This window comes from Euprymna scolopes, chromosome 46 (genome assembly GCF_053919585.1).
Source record: "Euprymna scolopes isolate OS-2025 chromosome 46, ASM5391958v1, whole genome shotgun sequence".
NCBI classification, from domain to species: Eukaryota; Metazoa; Mollusca; class Cephalopoda; order Sepiida; family Sepiolidae; genus Euprymna; species Euprymna scolopes.
The window spans coordinates 73628985-73645823 of record NC_136527.1 but is presented as its reverse complement, the minus strand read 5'-3'; the positions used below and the strand labels follow the sequence as shown (position 1 = coordinate 73645823).

The 16839-nt window shown below is 33.5% G+C and overlaps 1 protein-coding gene and 1 pseudogene across 3 annotated transcripts in view; both read right to left on the bottom strand.

Moving 5' to 3' along the window:
• Window positions 1–16839, bottom strand: part of LOC145270162 (uncharacterized) — a 77799-nt gene that overhangs the window by 18236 nt on the left and 42724 nt on the right. For all 3 annotated transcript variants that reach the window (XM_080125776.1, XM_080125779.1, XM_080125777.1), the window contains exon 5: window positions 966–1083. In XM_080125776.1, the coding sequence (XP_079981902.1) occupies window positions 966–1083 (118 nt within the window). The remainder of the gene's footprint in view (window positions 1–965; window positions 1084–16839) is intronic.
• LOC145272035 (5S ribosomal RNA) lies at window positions 1561–1677 on the bottom strand (annotated as a pseudogene).

Below are 16839 nucleotides of genomic sequence, written 5' to 3'. Positions count from 1 at the left end.
GAGACAGGGAAAGAGAGAGGGAGGGAGACAGGGAAAGAGAGAGGGAGGGAGACAGGGAACGAGAGAGGGAGGGAGACAGGGAACGAGAGAGGGAGGGAGATAGGAAACGAGAAAGAGAGAGAGACAGGAAACGAGAAAGAGAGAGAGACAGGAAACGAGAAAGAGAGAGAGACAGGAAACGAGAAAGAGAGAGAGACAGGAAACGAGAAAGAGAGAGAGACAGGAAACGAGAAAGAGAGAGAGACAGAGAACGAGAGAGAGGAAGACAGGAAACGAGAAAGAGAGAGAGACAGAGAACAAGAGAGAGACAGATAACGAGAGAGAGAGAGACAGGGAACGAGAGAGAGAGAGAGACAGGGAATGAGAGAGAGAGAGAGACAGGGAATGAGAGAGAGAGAGAGACAGGGAATGAGAGAGAGAGAGAGACAGGGAATGAGAGAGAGAGAGAGATAGGGAATGAGAGAGAGGGAGACAGGGAATGAGAGAGAGGGAGACATGGAATGAGAGAGAGGGAGACAGGGAATGAGAGAGAGGGAGACAGGGAATGAGAGAGGGAGGGAGACAGGGAATAAAAGAGGGAGGGAGACAGGGAACGAGAGAGAGGGAGACAGGGAGCGAGAAAGAGGGAGACAGGGAACGAGAAAGAGGGAGACAGGGAACGAGAAAGAGGGAGACAGGGAACGAGAAAGAGGGAGACAGGGAACGAGAGAGGGAGAGAGACAGGAAATGAGAGAGGGAGAGAGACAGGAAATAAGAGGGAGACAGGGAACGAGAGAGGGAGAGAGACAGGAAATGAGAGAGGGAGGGAGACAGGAAATAAGAGGGAGACAGGGAACGAGAGAAAGGGAGACAGGGAATGAGAGAGGGAGAGAGAAAGAGAGAAAAATAGAAAAAAAAGACTAATTTTAGTTTGTCTTTTTTTATCTTTTTTAAATTGAATTGTTTTTAAGTGCAAAATGACTTACTGTGTTGTTCGGAATTTGACGATGACAAGATAGCAGCATCTGCAAGTACTGGATGGATATTCACTTCGTCTTGACTCATCGTATGCGTGGCTGCTAAATGTGAAACTTGGTTCACCTCCTGCACGTTTGTTTTTTTTTTTTCAGGGGGAAAAAAAAAGAAAAAAAAAGACGGTCAAAGTTGAAAGTTCAATGTCAGGTTGAAACTTATCTAAAAATGCAATCCAATAATCTTTGATTATGCAAAGTGGGAAATGACAATGGCTCAGTCGTTAACGAAATGGATTGACCACTTAGGTGTTTCAAGTTCATTACACAAAAATCAATTTCAATTAGGATGTTGACAACATTCATGTGGTCCCTCCCATAGGTACTGAGGCCTTAACCACACGTACTATGTACATACATACATATATAAAAAGGCTTCCTTCAGTCTTGACAGACTATGGATACCCACTGTAAGGGTGCCTGCGCGTGAAATTTGTGTGGCAAGAGTTGCGCAATCTCCAACCACGCGTCTCCTGAGTCAACATTGTTGCATACCAGTGGCAAGTGGAGGTACAAGACGACTGGAAACAATGCCGAGATAAGCGGAGAGCACATACAGCGCCTAGAATTCCCAAATGGGCACCCATCTGGTATTAGCCAGGCTCAACGTTGCTTAACTTCGGTGATCTGACGAGAACCGATGTGTCAACGTGATTATGCCGTATATACACATACTATATATATATATACATATGATGGCAACAAACTTGTTCTCGAGTATTGGCATTACTTAATAGATCTCTGGCCTCTGGCTCAAATGACGCAGACACAAGCGCCACCAGCAACACGTGCTGGATGGCCACTACTATGAACCTTCTACAGTCCTGCACATCTGCCGATGACCAGGTCCAGGCTGTCGTGCCCTGAACACCTGCTCGGACAGACCTTTATCACCATTGATGCCCATATCCGTATCAGTCCTCATTGGATGTCCGTTTGCCGTTTCAGGCTACAGCCAACCTTTTTGTTATCGAGATACACACTGATTGCAAAGTGTGTATTCCATTACATATCAAGTCATGCCTGTGCTTGAAGCTTTTTATAGTGAGGAAAGACTTTGCACCAAGACAATCCCACTCTCTAAACAACTGCCACATTGAACCAAAAAGAAGAGCAAGTCAACATCATTGGATGTAGCAGTCGTCGCAAGTTTTATATAAGGGTTTTCCTTCTCCTAGAGAGGTTGCCTTCATTACGGCTTACGGGAGCCCTCTCCACTCATGCCATTTGATCCATGACTGGGACTTAGGTTGCTGGGCACCAGAGCTTACTCCACACGCCGGTGGGTCATGTATGCTGCAGCTGACAGGGCCTAAGCTCCTCTGGAGGTTTCTGTCAGGGTTACCTTACCCTTAGCCTTTGGTTAAAGAACCTTGGTCCACAAGACAGTGGAGGTCCAGTTAAACGGTGCAGGACACTCGCCGTTCATCAGAGACCCGTCTGCACAGCAGTGGAGTGGTCACGACGTGCACGTGGGGTTGATTTGTCTGGAAGAAGCACAGTATGATGCTAAGACATCTGTGTGCTTTTAACACGCGTCCACACCAAACTATATATATAGTGAATAAATGACAAAACACTATATTCCAAAATTCATGATGTTGACCATCTTATAATTTATTCTTTTAATTCAGATTACATTTACAATTCTTGACAGTATCTGTTTCGTAGCGCAAAATCAATCACTTAATTATAATTTAAATCAGTGAATCTATTATGCCCTTAACTCATCAGAAGAAATAGCAACAATCCACCAAAAATATAGGGTGTCCATAAAGTTCGTGTGCACTTTAAAAAATTTATAACTTTATTTATATTTGCGATAAAAATAATCTGTAAAAAATGTTATAAAGTTTCATGTATCTAGTTTTAAGTATAACTATTGAATAATTTTTCACCACAAAATTCGTAACAATTTTTAGATAAGTAAAAAATAAGTAAAAAATATTTTCTTTTGTTTTTCAGAATCAATTTGATCCCATGGCTTCAATTGAGGAAAAAGTAACTGTGTTCCTGGGTTGGCTGAATTGAAATCTACTATTGCTGTACAAAGAAAGTTTAGAATTGAATACAATAAAAAAGCGCCTCATAAGTACACATTGGTCTGGAAGGTCATGTGTCAGTGACGAAAGTGTTGCTTCCATAGAAGAATCCTTTACTGCAAGTCCAAGAAATCTGTAAGACGGGCATCATTGGAGCTCGGGCTGCCAAAGTCTACTGTGCATAAGATTCTGCGGGCAAAACTTCATATGAAAGCTTACAAAATTCAATTACATCAACAGTTGTTAGAAGAGGATTATTATGCACGGCTAACTTTCTGTCACAAGTTCAATGAAAAACTTTGCAATGATGATGCATTTGTGAGTAATTTACTGTTTTCTGATGAAGCAACATTTCACATTAGTGGCAAGGTCAACAGGCATAATTACCGAAGTTGGGGAACTGAAAAGCCAAATGAAACTGTTGAACATGAAAGGGACTCTCTTAAAGTTAATGTGTGGTGTGCTTTGGGAATAAATTGAATCATAGGGCCATATTTTTTTGAAGATTGTGTTATTAACAGTGACAGCTACTTAGATATGTTGCAGAATTACTTTATTCCGCAACTTGAACAATTAAACTTGAAAGATGATACAGTGTTTCAACAAGATGGAGCTCCTTGTCACTTTGCTCGGCGTGTTAGACAGTTTCTAAATCAGGAATTTCCTAACAGATCGATCGGAAGGGGTGGACCATTTCATTGGCCTCCACGTTCGCCAGATTTGACTCCATTAGATTTTTTTTATGGGGACATGTGAAAACAATTGTGTATGCAACCAAACCTAGTTCATTGGAAGATTTGAAAGCGAGAATAACTAATGTGATTTCAGGCATTACTATAAATCATTTGGCAAATGTTTTTCGTGAACTGCAAAATCGTATTACCCTTTGTATTGCTAATGATGGAGGGCATGTGGAAAGTTAAATAAAATTTCAATAAAAGCTTAAAAAATATAGATTTACTTCTTTCAAATCCATTTTACAGATTATTTCTCTTGCAAATACAAATAAAGTTATAAATTTTTTAAAGTGCACACGGACTTTATGGACACCCTGTATATATATAAAGCTGAACGTCTGTGTGTGTGTCTGGTCACGAATAGGCTCCTATATGGTTGACTATTATAGAAAATTGATCACATATAATGATGTATCGAGACACAGGAATGGGTATGTTTTATCTGGCATAATAAGGATTCATTCAAATTGTGGTGTCTGCGTACGCGCCTGGTCCACGAAGTATGGAAATAAAAAATTTAAAAATTAAAACAAAAACGTTTACAAGTGTTTTTGATATAGATGTACATAATAATACTTTGATAAGTATGTTTTAACTTAAATAGGGATGGTATAATAAAATTGTGGGGTCTGCGTTCGCGCCTGGCCTCCATAGAATGGAAATAGACACAAACTTTAATAAAGACTTTTCATATCTATCTGCGTAAGTATACTTTGATAATTATGTTTCAGTTTGAAGAAATATGGTATAATAAAATGATGGGTGTTCGTCCGCACCTGACATCCATAGAATGGAAATATGTCACAAAGTTTAACAAGGTTTTTTAATATAGATCCACAGAATATTGTGATAAGTATTTCAGTGTGAACAGGTATGGTATAATAAATTGTGGGGTTTATCTATTTTATTTTTACTCTCATCATATTTTGCTTTGGTTTTGATACCCCCAAATTCGAAGCTATCTCTTTACAACCCTTCCTTTTCATAATCTATCATACTTTCATAAATCAGAGTCCATTTTCTGTAGGCTGTTTTTGAACCCAATCAACGACAGGTACTTTTGCTAGTATATATATGTGTATATGTATTATTGGTAGTATTGTTTAGTTATTTAAACAAAAACAAAAAACCTAATGTGTCTACCAAAGAGTGCTCAATGTTTAGACAGAGCAATATGAATATGTTTCATATTCAACATATATATAAAATAAAATAAAAATTACAATTAAATTTATCAAAATGATACAGGATGGTAAAACTAAAGTATATTATGAATATTAAAGAATTAATATTTATAAATTAATCTCAACCAGATGTAAAAGCTCGATAAAACCAAATAGGAGATAGAGCTTATAATAAGAGCAAACAGTTAATAAAACATGTTAAAAAACACTTTGAAAAAGAGTTAAAAACATATATAATCTGAAAAGGAAACACTTAATAAGTGGATAGTCCTTAATCTGCAGAGTTTCGAAGAAATACTTTCCTTACCATCATTCATCTGGTGAGAAGGAAACTCTGCGGATTAAGGACTATCCACTTATTAAGTGTTTCCGTTTCAAATTAAATGTTTTTAACTCTTTTTCAAAGTGATTTTAACAATTTTATTAAGTATTTGCTCTTGTGTGTGTGTGTATATATATATATATATATATATATATATATATATATATATATATACTCTTTATTTGTTTTTACAGAGGCAGTAATATGTTGCTACACAGTCATGAGCATGTTTCGGTCAGCTAGTTACCTCTTCAGGCGACACAGCTTATACGAAAGCAAAGTTTACAATGAAAATATCAAGTCTTTCTCGTCACAGGAAGTTGATATCAGGAGGTTCCGTTAAATAGTGAAAAATAAGATTTGGTTGTATAAATAAATATAAATAAAATTGAAAAATAAGATTTGGTGGGGTTTAAAGATCAAGGTAGAGGTAATGAAAGACTAGAAAGGTATTTGTATGCGTGTGTGATGGTTGTTCTAAATCTTAACCATACAAGTGTGTATAGGTTCAAACAGTTGTGAAATGTGAATTTGACATATCTGTGCTAAACCGGGTTTCAGATTAAATTTAAGAATGAAGTTAAGAAATGATTTAACAGCAAATGTCATGTCATGAGATCATTTATAAATGTCATGTCATATCGATGATGACTTGAATAAGATCGTTTACAAATGTTATGTCATGTCGATGTTGACTTGAATAAGATCGTTTACAAATGTCATGTCGATGTTGACTTGAATAAGATCGTTTACAAATGTCATGTCGATGTTGACTTGAATAAGATCGTTTATAAATGTCATGTCGATGATGACTTGAATAAGATCGTTTACAAATGTCATGTCGATGTTGACTTGAATAAGATCGTTTACAAATGTCATGTCGATGATGACTTGAATAAGATCGTTTATAAATGTTATGTCGATGATGACTTGAATAAGATCGTTTACAAATGTCATGGCGATGATGACTTGAATAAGATCGTTTACAAATGTCATGTCGATGATGACTTGAATAAGATCGTTTACAAATGTTATGTTGATGATGACTTGAATAAGATTGTTTACAAATGTTATGTCATATCGATAATGACTTGAATAAGATTGTTTACAAATGTTATGTCATATCGATGATGACTTGAATAAGATTGTTTACAAATGTTATGTCATATCGATGATGACTTGAATAAGATTGTTTATAAATTTCATGTCGATGATGACTTGAATAAGATTGTTTACAAATGTTATGTCATATCGATGATGACTTGAATAAGATTGTTTATAAATTTCATGTCGATAATGACTTTAATAAGATCGTTTACAAATGTTATGTCGATGATGACTTGAATAAGATCGTTTATAAATTTCATGTTGATGATGACTTGAATAAGATCGTTTATAAATTTCATGTCGATGATGACTTGAATAAGATTGTTTACAAATGTTATGTCATATCGATGATGACTTGAATAAGATTGTTTATAAATTTCATGTCGATAATGACTTTAATAAGATGGTTTACAAATGTTATGTCGATGATGACTTGAATAAGATCGTTTATAAATTTCATGTCGATGATGACTTGAATAAGATCGTTTATAAATGTCATGTCGATGATGACTTGAATAAGATCGTTTACAAATGTCATGTCGATGATGACTTGAATAAGATCGTTTACAAATGTCATGTCGATGATGACTTGAATAAGATCGTTTACAAATGTCATGTCGATGTTGACTTGAATAAGATCGTTTACAAATGTCATGTCGATGATGACTTGAATAAGATGGTTTACAAATGGCATATCGATGATGACTTGAATAAGATCGTTTACAAATGTCATGTCGATGATGACTTGAATAAGATCGTTTATAAATGTCATGTCGATGATGACTTGAATAAGATTGTTTACAAATGTTATGTCATATCGATGATGACTTGAATAAGATCGTTTACAAATGTCATGTCGATGATGACTTGAATAAGATCGTTTACAAATGTCATGTCGATGATGACTTGAATAAGATCGTTTACAAATGTTATGTCGATGATGACTTGAATAAGATTGTTTATAAATGTCATGTCGATGATGACTTGAATAAGATCGTTTACAAATGTCATGTCGATGATGACTTGAATAAGATCGTTTACAAATGTTATGTCATATCGATGACTTGAATAAGATTGTTTATAAATGTCATGTCGATGATGACTTGAATAAGATCGTTTACAAATGTCATGTCGATGATGACTTGAATAAGATCGTTTACAAATGTTATGTCGATGATGACTTGAATAAGATCGTTTACAAATGTCATGTCGATGATGACTTGAATAAGATCGTTTACAAATGTTATGTCATATCGATGACTTGAATAAGATTGTTTATAAATGTCATGTCGATGATGACTTGAATAAGATCGTTTACAAATGTCATGTCGATGATGACTTGAATAAGATCGTTTACAAATGTCATGTCATATCGATGACTTGAATAAGATTGTTTATAAATGTCATGTCGATGATGACTTGAATAAGATCGTTTACAAATGTCATGTCGATGATGACTTGAATAAGATCGTTTACAAATGTTATGTCATATCGATGACTTGAATAAGATTGTTTATAAATGTCATGTCGATGATGACTTGAATAAGATCGTTTACAAATGTTATGTCGATGATGACTTGAATAAGATCGTTTACAAATGTTATGTCGATGATGACTTGAATAAGATTGTTTACAAATGTTATGTCGATGATGACTTGAATAAGATCGTTTACAAATGTCATGTCGATGATGACTTGAATAAGATCGTTTACAAATGGCATATCGATGATGACTTGAATAAGATCGTTTATAAATGTTATGTCGATGATGACTTGAATAAGATCGTTTACAAATGTCATGTCGATGATGACTTGAATAAGATCGTTTATAAATGTTATGTCATATCGATGACTTGAATAAGATTGTTTATAAATGTCATGTCGATGATGACTTGAATAAGATCGTTTACAAATGTCATGTCGATGATGACTTGAATAAGATCGTTTACAAATGTTATGTCATATCGATGACTTGAATAAGATTGTTTATAAATGTCATGTCGATGATGACTTGAATAAGATCGTTTACAAATGTCATGTCGATGATGACTTGAATAAGATCGTTTACAAATGTTATGTCATATCGATGACTTGAATAAGATTGTTTATAAATGTCATGTCGATGATGACTTGAATAAGATCGTTTACAAATGTCATGTCGATGATGACTTGAATAAGATCGTTTACAAATGGCATATCGATGATGACTTGAATAAGATCGTTTATAAATGTTATGTCGATGATGACTTGAATAAGATCGTTTACAAATGTCATGTCGATGATGACTTGAATAAGATCGTTTACAAATGTTATGTCATATCGATGACTTGAATAAGATTGTTTATAAATGTCATGTCGATGATGACTTGAATAAGATCGTTTACAAATGTCATGTCGATGATGACTTGAATAAGATCGTTTACAAATGTTATGTCATATCGATGACTTGAATAAGATTGTTTATAAATGTCATGTCGATGATGACTTGAATAAGATCGTTTACAAATGTCATGTCGATGATGACTTGAATAAGATCGTTTACAAATGTTATGTCATATCGATGACTTGAATAAGATTGTTTATAAATGTCATGTCGATGATGACTTGAATAAGATCGTTTACAAATGTCATGTCGATGATGACTTGAATAAGATCGTTTACAAATGTTATGTCATATCGATGACTTGAATAAGATTGTTTATAAATGTCATGTCGATGATGACTTGAATAAGATCGTTTACAAATGTCATGTCGATGATGACTTGAATAAGATCGTTTACAAATGTTATGTCATATCGATGACTTGAATAAGATTGTTTATAAATGTCATGTCGATGATGACTTGAATAAGATCGTTTACAAATGTCATGTCGATGATGACTTGAATAAGATCGTTTACAAATGTCATGTCGATGATGACTTGAATAAGATCGTTTACAAATGTTATGTCATATCGATGACTTGAATAAGATTGTTTATAAATGTCATGTCGATGATGACTTGAATAAGATCGTTTACAAATGTCATGTCGATGATGACTTGAATAAGATCGTTTACAAATGTCATGTCGATGATGACTTGAATAAGATCGTTTACAAATGTTATGTCGATGATGACTTGAATAAGATCGTTTACAAATGTCATGTCGATGATGACTTGAATAAGATCGTTTACAAATGTCATGTCGATGATGACTTGAATAAGATCGTTTACAAATGTCATGTCGATGATGACTTGAATAAGATCGTTTACAAATGTTATGTCATATCGATGACTTGAATAAGATTGTTTATAAATGTCATGTCGATGATGACTTGAATAAGATCGTTTACAAATGTCATGTCGATGATGACTTGAATAAGATCGTTTACAAATGTTATGTCGATGATGACTTGAATAAGATCGTTTACAAATGTCATGTCGATGATGACTTGAATAAGATCGTTTACAAATGTCATGTCGATGATGACTTGAATAAGATCGTTTACAAATGTTATGTCGATGATGACTTGAATAAGATCGTTTACAAATGGCATGTCGATGATGACTTGAATAAGATCGTTTACAAATGTTATGTCGATGATGACTTGAATAAGATCGTTTACAAATGTCATGTCGATGATGACTTGAATAAGATCGTTTACAAATGTTATGTCGATGATGACTTGAATAAGATCGTTTACAAATGTCATGTCGATGATGACTTGAATAAGATCGTTTACAAATGTTATGTCGATGATGACTTGAATAAGATCGTTTACAAATGGCATATCGATGATGACTTGAATAAGATCGTTTATAAATGTGATGTCGATGATGACTTGAATAAGATCGTTTACAAATGTCATGTCGATGATGACTTGAATAAGATCGTTTACAAATGTCATGTCGATGATGACTTGAATAAGATCGTTTACAAATGTCATGTCGATGATGACTTGAATAAGATCGTTTACAAATGTTATGTCGATGATGACTTGAATAAGATCGTTTACAAATGGCATATCGATGATGACTTGAATAAGATCGTTTATAAATGTTATGTCGATGATGACTTGAATAAGATCGTTTACAAATGTCATGTCGATGATGACTTGAATAAGATCGTTTACAAATGTTATGTCGATGATGACTTGAATAAGATCGTTTACAAATGTCATGTCGATGATGACTTGAATAAGATTGTTTACAAATGTCATGTCGATGATGACTTGAATAAGATCGTTTACAAATGTTATGTCGATGATGACTTGAATAAGATCGTTTACAAATGTTATGTCGATGATGACTTGAATAAGATCGTTTACAAATGTTATGTCGATGATGACTTGAATAAGATCGTTTACAAATGGCATATCGATGATGACTTGAATAAGATCGTTTATAAATGTTATGTCGATGATGACTTGAATAAGATCGTTTACAAATGTCATGTCGATGATGACTTGAATAAGATCGTTTACAAATGTCATGTCGATGATGACTTGAATAAGATCGTTTACAAATGTCATGTCGATGATGACTTGAATAAGATCGTTTACAAATGTTATGTCGATGATGACTTGAATAAGATCGTTTACAAATGGCATATCGATGATGACTTGAATAAGATCGTTTATAAATGTTATGTCGATGATGACTTGAATAAGATCGTTTACAAATGTCATGTCGATGATGACTTGAATAAGATTGTTTACAAATGTTATGTCATATCGATGATGACTTGAATAAGATCGTTTATAAATTTCATGTCGATGATGACTTGAATAAGATTGTTTACAAATGTTATGTCATATCGATGATGACTTGAATAAGATTGTTTATAAATTTCATGTCGATAATGACTTTAATAAGATCGTTTACAAATGTTATGTCGATGATGACTTGAATAAGATCGTTTATAAATTTCATGTTGATGATGACTTGAATAAGATCGTTTATAAATTTCATGTCGATGATGACTTGAATAAGATTGTTTACAAATGTTATGTCATATCGATGATGACTTGAATAAGATTGTTTATAAATTTCATGTCGATAATGACTTTAATAAGATGGTTTACAAATGTTATGTCGATGATGACTTGAATAAGATCGTTTATAAATTTCATGTCGATGATGACTTGAATAAGATCGTTTATAAATGTCATGTCGATGATGACTTGAATAAGATCGTTTACAAATGTCATGTCGATGATGACTTGAATAAGATCGTTTACAAATGTCATGTCGATGATGACTTGAATAAGATCGTTTACAAATGTCATGTCGATGTTGACTTGAATAAGATCGTTTACAAATGTCATGTCGATGATGACTTGAATAAGATGGTTTACAAATGGCATATCGATGATGACTTGAATAAGATCGTTTACAAATGTCATGTCGATGATGACTTGAATAAGATCGTTTATAAATGTCATGTCGATGATGACTTGAATAAGATTGTTTACAAATGTTATGTCATATCGATGATGACTTGAATAAGATCGTTTACAAATGTCATGTCGATGATGACTTGAATAAGATCGTTTACAAATGTCATGTCGATGATGACTTGAATAAGATCGTTTACAAATGTTATGTCGATGATGACTTGAATAAGATTGTTTATAAATGTCATGTCGATGATGACTTGAATAAGATCGTTTACAAATGTCATGTCGATGATGACTTGAATAAGATCGTTTACAAATGTTATGTCATATCGATGACTTGAATAAGATTGTTTATAAATGTCATGTCGATGATGACTTGAATAAGATCGTTTACAAATGTCATGTCGATGATGACTTGAATAAGATCGTTTACAAATGTTATGTCGATGATGACTTGAATAAGATCGTTTACAAATGTCATGTCGATGATGACTTGAATAAGATCGTTTACAAATGTTATGTCATATCGATGACTTGAATAAGATTGTTTATAAATGTCATGTCGATGATGACTTGAATAAGATCGTTTACAAATGTCATGTCGATGATGACTTGAATAAGATCGTTTACAAATGTCATGTCATATCGATGACTTGAATAAGATTGTTTATAAATGTCATGTCGATGATGACTTGAATAAGATCGTTTACAAATGTCATGTCGATGATGACTTGAATAAGATCGTTTACAAATGTTATGTCATATCGATGACTTGAATAAGATTGTTTATAAATGTCATGTCGATGATGACTTGAATAAGATCGTTTACAAATGTTATGTCGATGATGACTTGAATAAGATCGTTTACAAATGTTATGTCGATGATGACTTGAATAAGATTGTTTACAAATGTTATGTCGATGATGACTTGAATAAGATCGTTTACAAATGTCATGTCGATGATGACTTGAATAAGATCGTTTACAAATGGCATATCGATGATGACTTGAATAAGATCGTTTATAAATGTTATGTCGATGATGACTTGAATAAGATCGTTTACAAATGTCATGTCGATGATGACTTGAATAAGATCGTTTATAAATGTTATGTCATATCGATGACTTGAATAAGATTGTTTATAAATGTCATGTCGATGATGACTTGAATAAGATCGTTTACAAATGTCATGTCGATGATGACTTGAATAAGATCGTTTACAAATGTTATGTCATATCGATGACTTGAATAAGATTGTTTATAAATGTCATGTCGATGATGACTTGAATAAGATCGTTTACAAATGTCATGTCGATGATGACTTGAATAAGATCGTTTACAAATGTTATGTCATATCGATGACTTGAATAAGATTGTTTATAAATGTCATGTCGATGATGACTTGAATAAGATCGTTTACAAATGTCATGTCGATGATGACTTGAATAAGATCGTTTACAAATGGCATATCGATGATGACTTGAATAAGATCGTTTATAAATGTTATGTCGATGATGACTTGAATAAGATCGTTTACAAATGTCATGTCGATGATGACTTGAATAAGATCGTTTACAAATGTTATGTCATATCGATGACTTGAATAAGATTGTTTATAAATGTCATGTCGATGATGACTTGAATAAGATCGTTTACAAATGTCATGTCGATGATGACTTGAATAAGATCGTTTACAAATGTTATGTCATATCGATGACTTGAATAAGATTGTTTATAAATGTCATGTCGATGATGACTTGAATAAGATCGTTTACAAATGTCATGTCGATGATGACTTGAATAAGATCGTTTACAAATGTTATGTCATATCGATGACTTGAATAAGATTGTTTATAAATGTCATGTCGATGATGACTTGAATAAGATCGTTTACAAATGTCATGTCGATGATGACTTGAATAAGATCGTTTACAAATGTTATGTCATATCGATGACTTGAATAAGATTGTTTATAAATGTCATGTCGATGATGACTTGAATAAGATCGTTTACAAATGTCATGTCGATGATGACTTGAATAAGATCGTTTACAAATGTTATGTCATATCGATGACTTGAATAAGATTGTTTATAAATGTCATGTCGATGATGACTTGAATAAGATCGTTTACAAATGTCATGTCGATGATGACTTGAATAAGATCGTTTACAAATGTCATGTCGATGATGACTTGAATAAGATCGTTTACAAATGTTATGTCATATCGATGACTTGAATAAGATTGTTTATAAATGTCATGTCGATGATGACTTGAATAAGATCGTTTACAAATGTCATGTCGATGATGACTTGAATAAGATCGTTTACAAATGTCATGTCGATGATGACTTGAATAAGATCGTTTACAAATGTTATGTCGATGATGACTTGAATAAGATCGTTTACAAATGTCATGTCGATGATGACTTGAATAAGATCGTTTACAAATGTCATGTCGATGATGACTTGAATAAGATCGTTTACAAATGTCATGTCGATGATGACTTGAATAAGATCGTTTACAAATGTTATGTCATATCGATGACTTGAATAAGATTGTTTATAAATGTCATGTCGATGATGACTTGAATAAGATCGTTTACAAATGTCATGTCGATGATGACTTGAATAAGATCGTTTACAAATGTTATGTCGATGATGACTTGAATAAGATCGTTTACAAATGTCATGTCGATGATGACTTGAATAAGATCGTTTACAAATGTCATGTCGATGATGACTTGAATAAGATCGTTTACAAATGTTATGTCGATGATGACTTGAATAAGATCGTTTACAAATGGCATGTCGATGATGACTTGAATAAGATCGTTTACAAATGTTATGTCGATGATGACTTGAATAAGATCGTTTACAAATGTCATGTCGATGATGACTTGAATAAGATCGTTTACAAATGTTATGTCGATGATGACTTGAATAAGATCGTTTACAAATGTCATGTCGATGATGACTTGAATAAGATCGTTTACAAATGTTATGTCGATGATGACTTGAATAAGATCGTTTACAAATGGCATATCGATGATGACTTGAATAAGATCGTTTATAAATGTGATGTCGATGATGACTTGAATAAGATCGTTTACAAATGTCATGTCGATGATGACTTGAATAAGATCGTTTACAAATGTCATGTCGATGATGACTTGAATAAGATCGTTTACAAATGTCATGTCGATGATGACTTGAATAAGATCGTTTACAAATGTTATGTCGATGATGACTTGAATAAGATCGTTTACAAATGGCATATCGATGATGACTTGAATAAGATCGTTTATAAATGTTATGTCGATGATGACTTGAATAAGATCGTTTACAAATGTCATGTCGATGATGACTTGAATAAGATCGTTTACAAATGTTATGTCGATGATGACTTGAATAAGATCGTTTACAAATGTCATGTCGATGATGACTTGAATAAGATTGTTTACAAATGTCATGTCGATGATGACTTGAATAAGATCGTTTACAAATGTTATGTCGATGATGACTTGAATAAGATCGTTTACAAATGTTATGTCGATGATGACTTGAATAAGATCGTTTACAAATGTTATGTCGATGATGACTTGAATAAGATCGTTTACAAATGGCATATCGATGATGACTTGAATAAGATCGTTTATAAATGTTATGTCGATGATGACTTGAATAAGATCGTTTACAAATGTCATGTCGATGATGACTTGAATAAGATCGTTTACAAATGTCATGTCGATGATGACTTGAATAAGATCGTTTACAAATGTCATGTCGATGATGACTTGAATAAGATCGTTTACAAATGTTATGTCGATGATGACTTGAATAAGATCGTTTACAAATGGCATATCGATGATGACTTGAATAAGATCGTTTATAAATGTTATGTCGATGATGACTTGAATAAGATCGTTTACAAATGTCATGTCGATGATGACTTGAATAAGATTGTTTACAAATGTTATGTCATATCGATGATGACTTGAATAAGATCGTTTACAAATGTCATGTCGATGATGACTTGAATAAGATCGTTTACAAATGTCATGTTGATGATGACTTGAATAAGATCGTTTACAAATGTCATGTTGATGATGACTTTAATAAGATCGTTTACAAACGTACAACTTGCCTTCTTGTATATCCCCGCCCCACCACTATTATCCCTAGATATATTAGTGAAGAGGTTAAGAAATATGGAGGAAAGGCAAAACATAGAAAAAAAAGGGGAGAGGGGAAGAATGAAAAGAGGAAACCATAAATAATTTATTGATGGTGATTCTAAGGCAAGTTCTTTTCACTTCCTACTCGTCCCCCATCTCCGTCCACTCCTCCCACCCTCACTCCCATTTCTCATTGTAGCTTTTTTACTTATTTACTACGCAAAGTTTGGAAAGTTGTATAGCAATAATAATAACAATGTATATAATTAATTTATCTCCATGCTTAGATATAATCATCTACTCTAATTGTGATAATGATAATTAAAAATAGAAGGTAATGGGGATAAACATGTTGGTGGCTGATATTTATGATAATTGATAATAATAATCTACATAATTATAAAACTCAAATGACCTTGTAACGGGTGTTGTAACCCAACATCCGATTTACGACTTCCAGTTCTTGCTTCGCTGGGAGGTCTGACTCGTGGAAGCGCTGGGATTGATTGAGGAAGGGAAGGAAATATATGTGTGTGAACGTAACAGTGTGTCTGTAATGGCTCATATATATATACATTACATACACAGTAGCGGGATCTGTGGAAATGCCTCAGCGGACTCTTTCATCTCTATATAAATAAAATGAACTCATTTTTTCCCCGTCGGATTTTGACCTTAATAGAATTAAAAATCAAGATATTTCATTCAAATATAATATGCACAAACAGCAGAACAATATCTGAGGTGTGTTATAGGCTTATTATTTCTCAAATTCCTCGATAATCTTAGATTTCTATACTTTTTCTGCTGAGAAGTCACGACCAAAATCGGTTAAGATCAATGGAAGTGGTAAAATATTTTCTCTCTAATAAATTCCTCCTCCC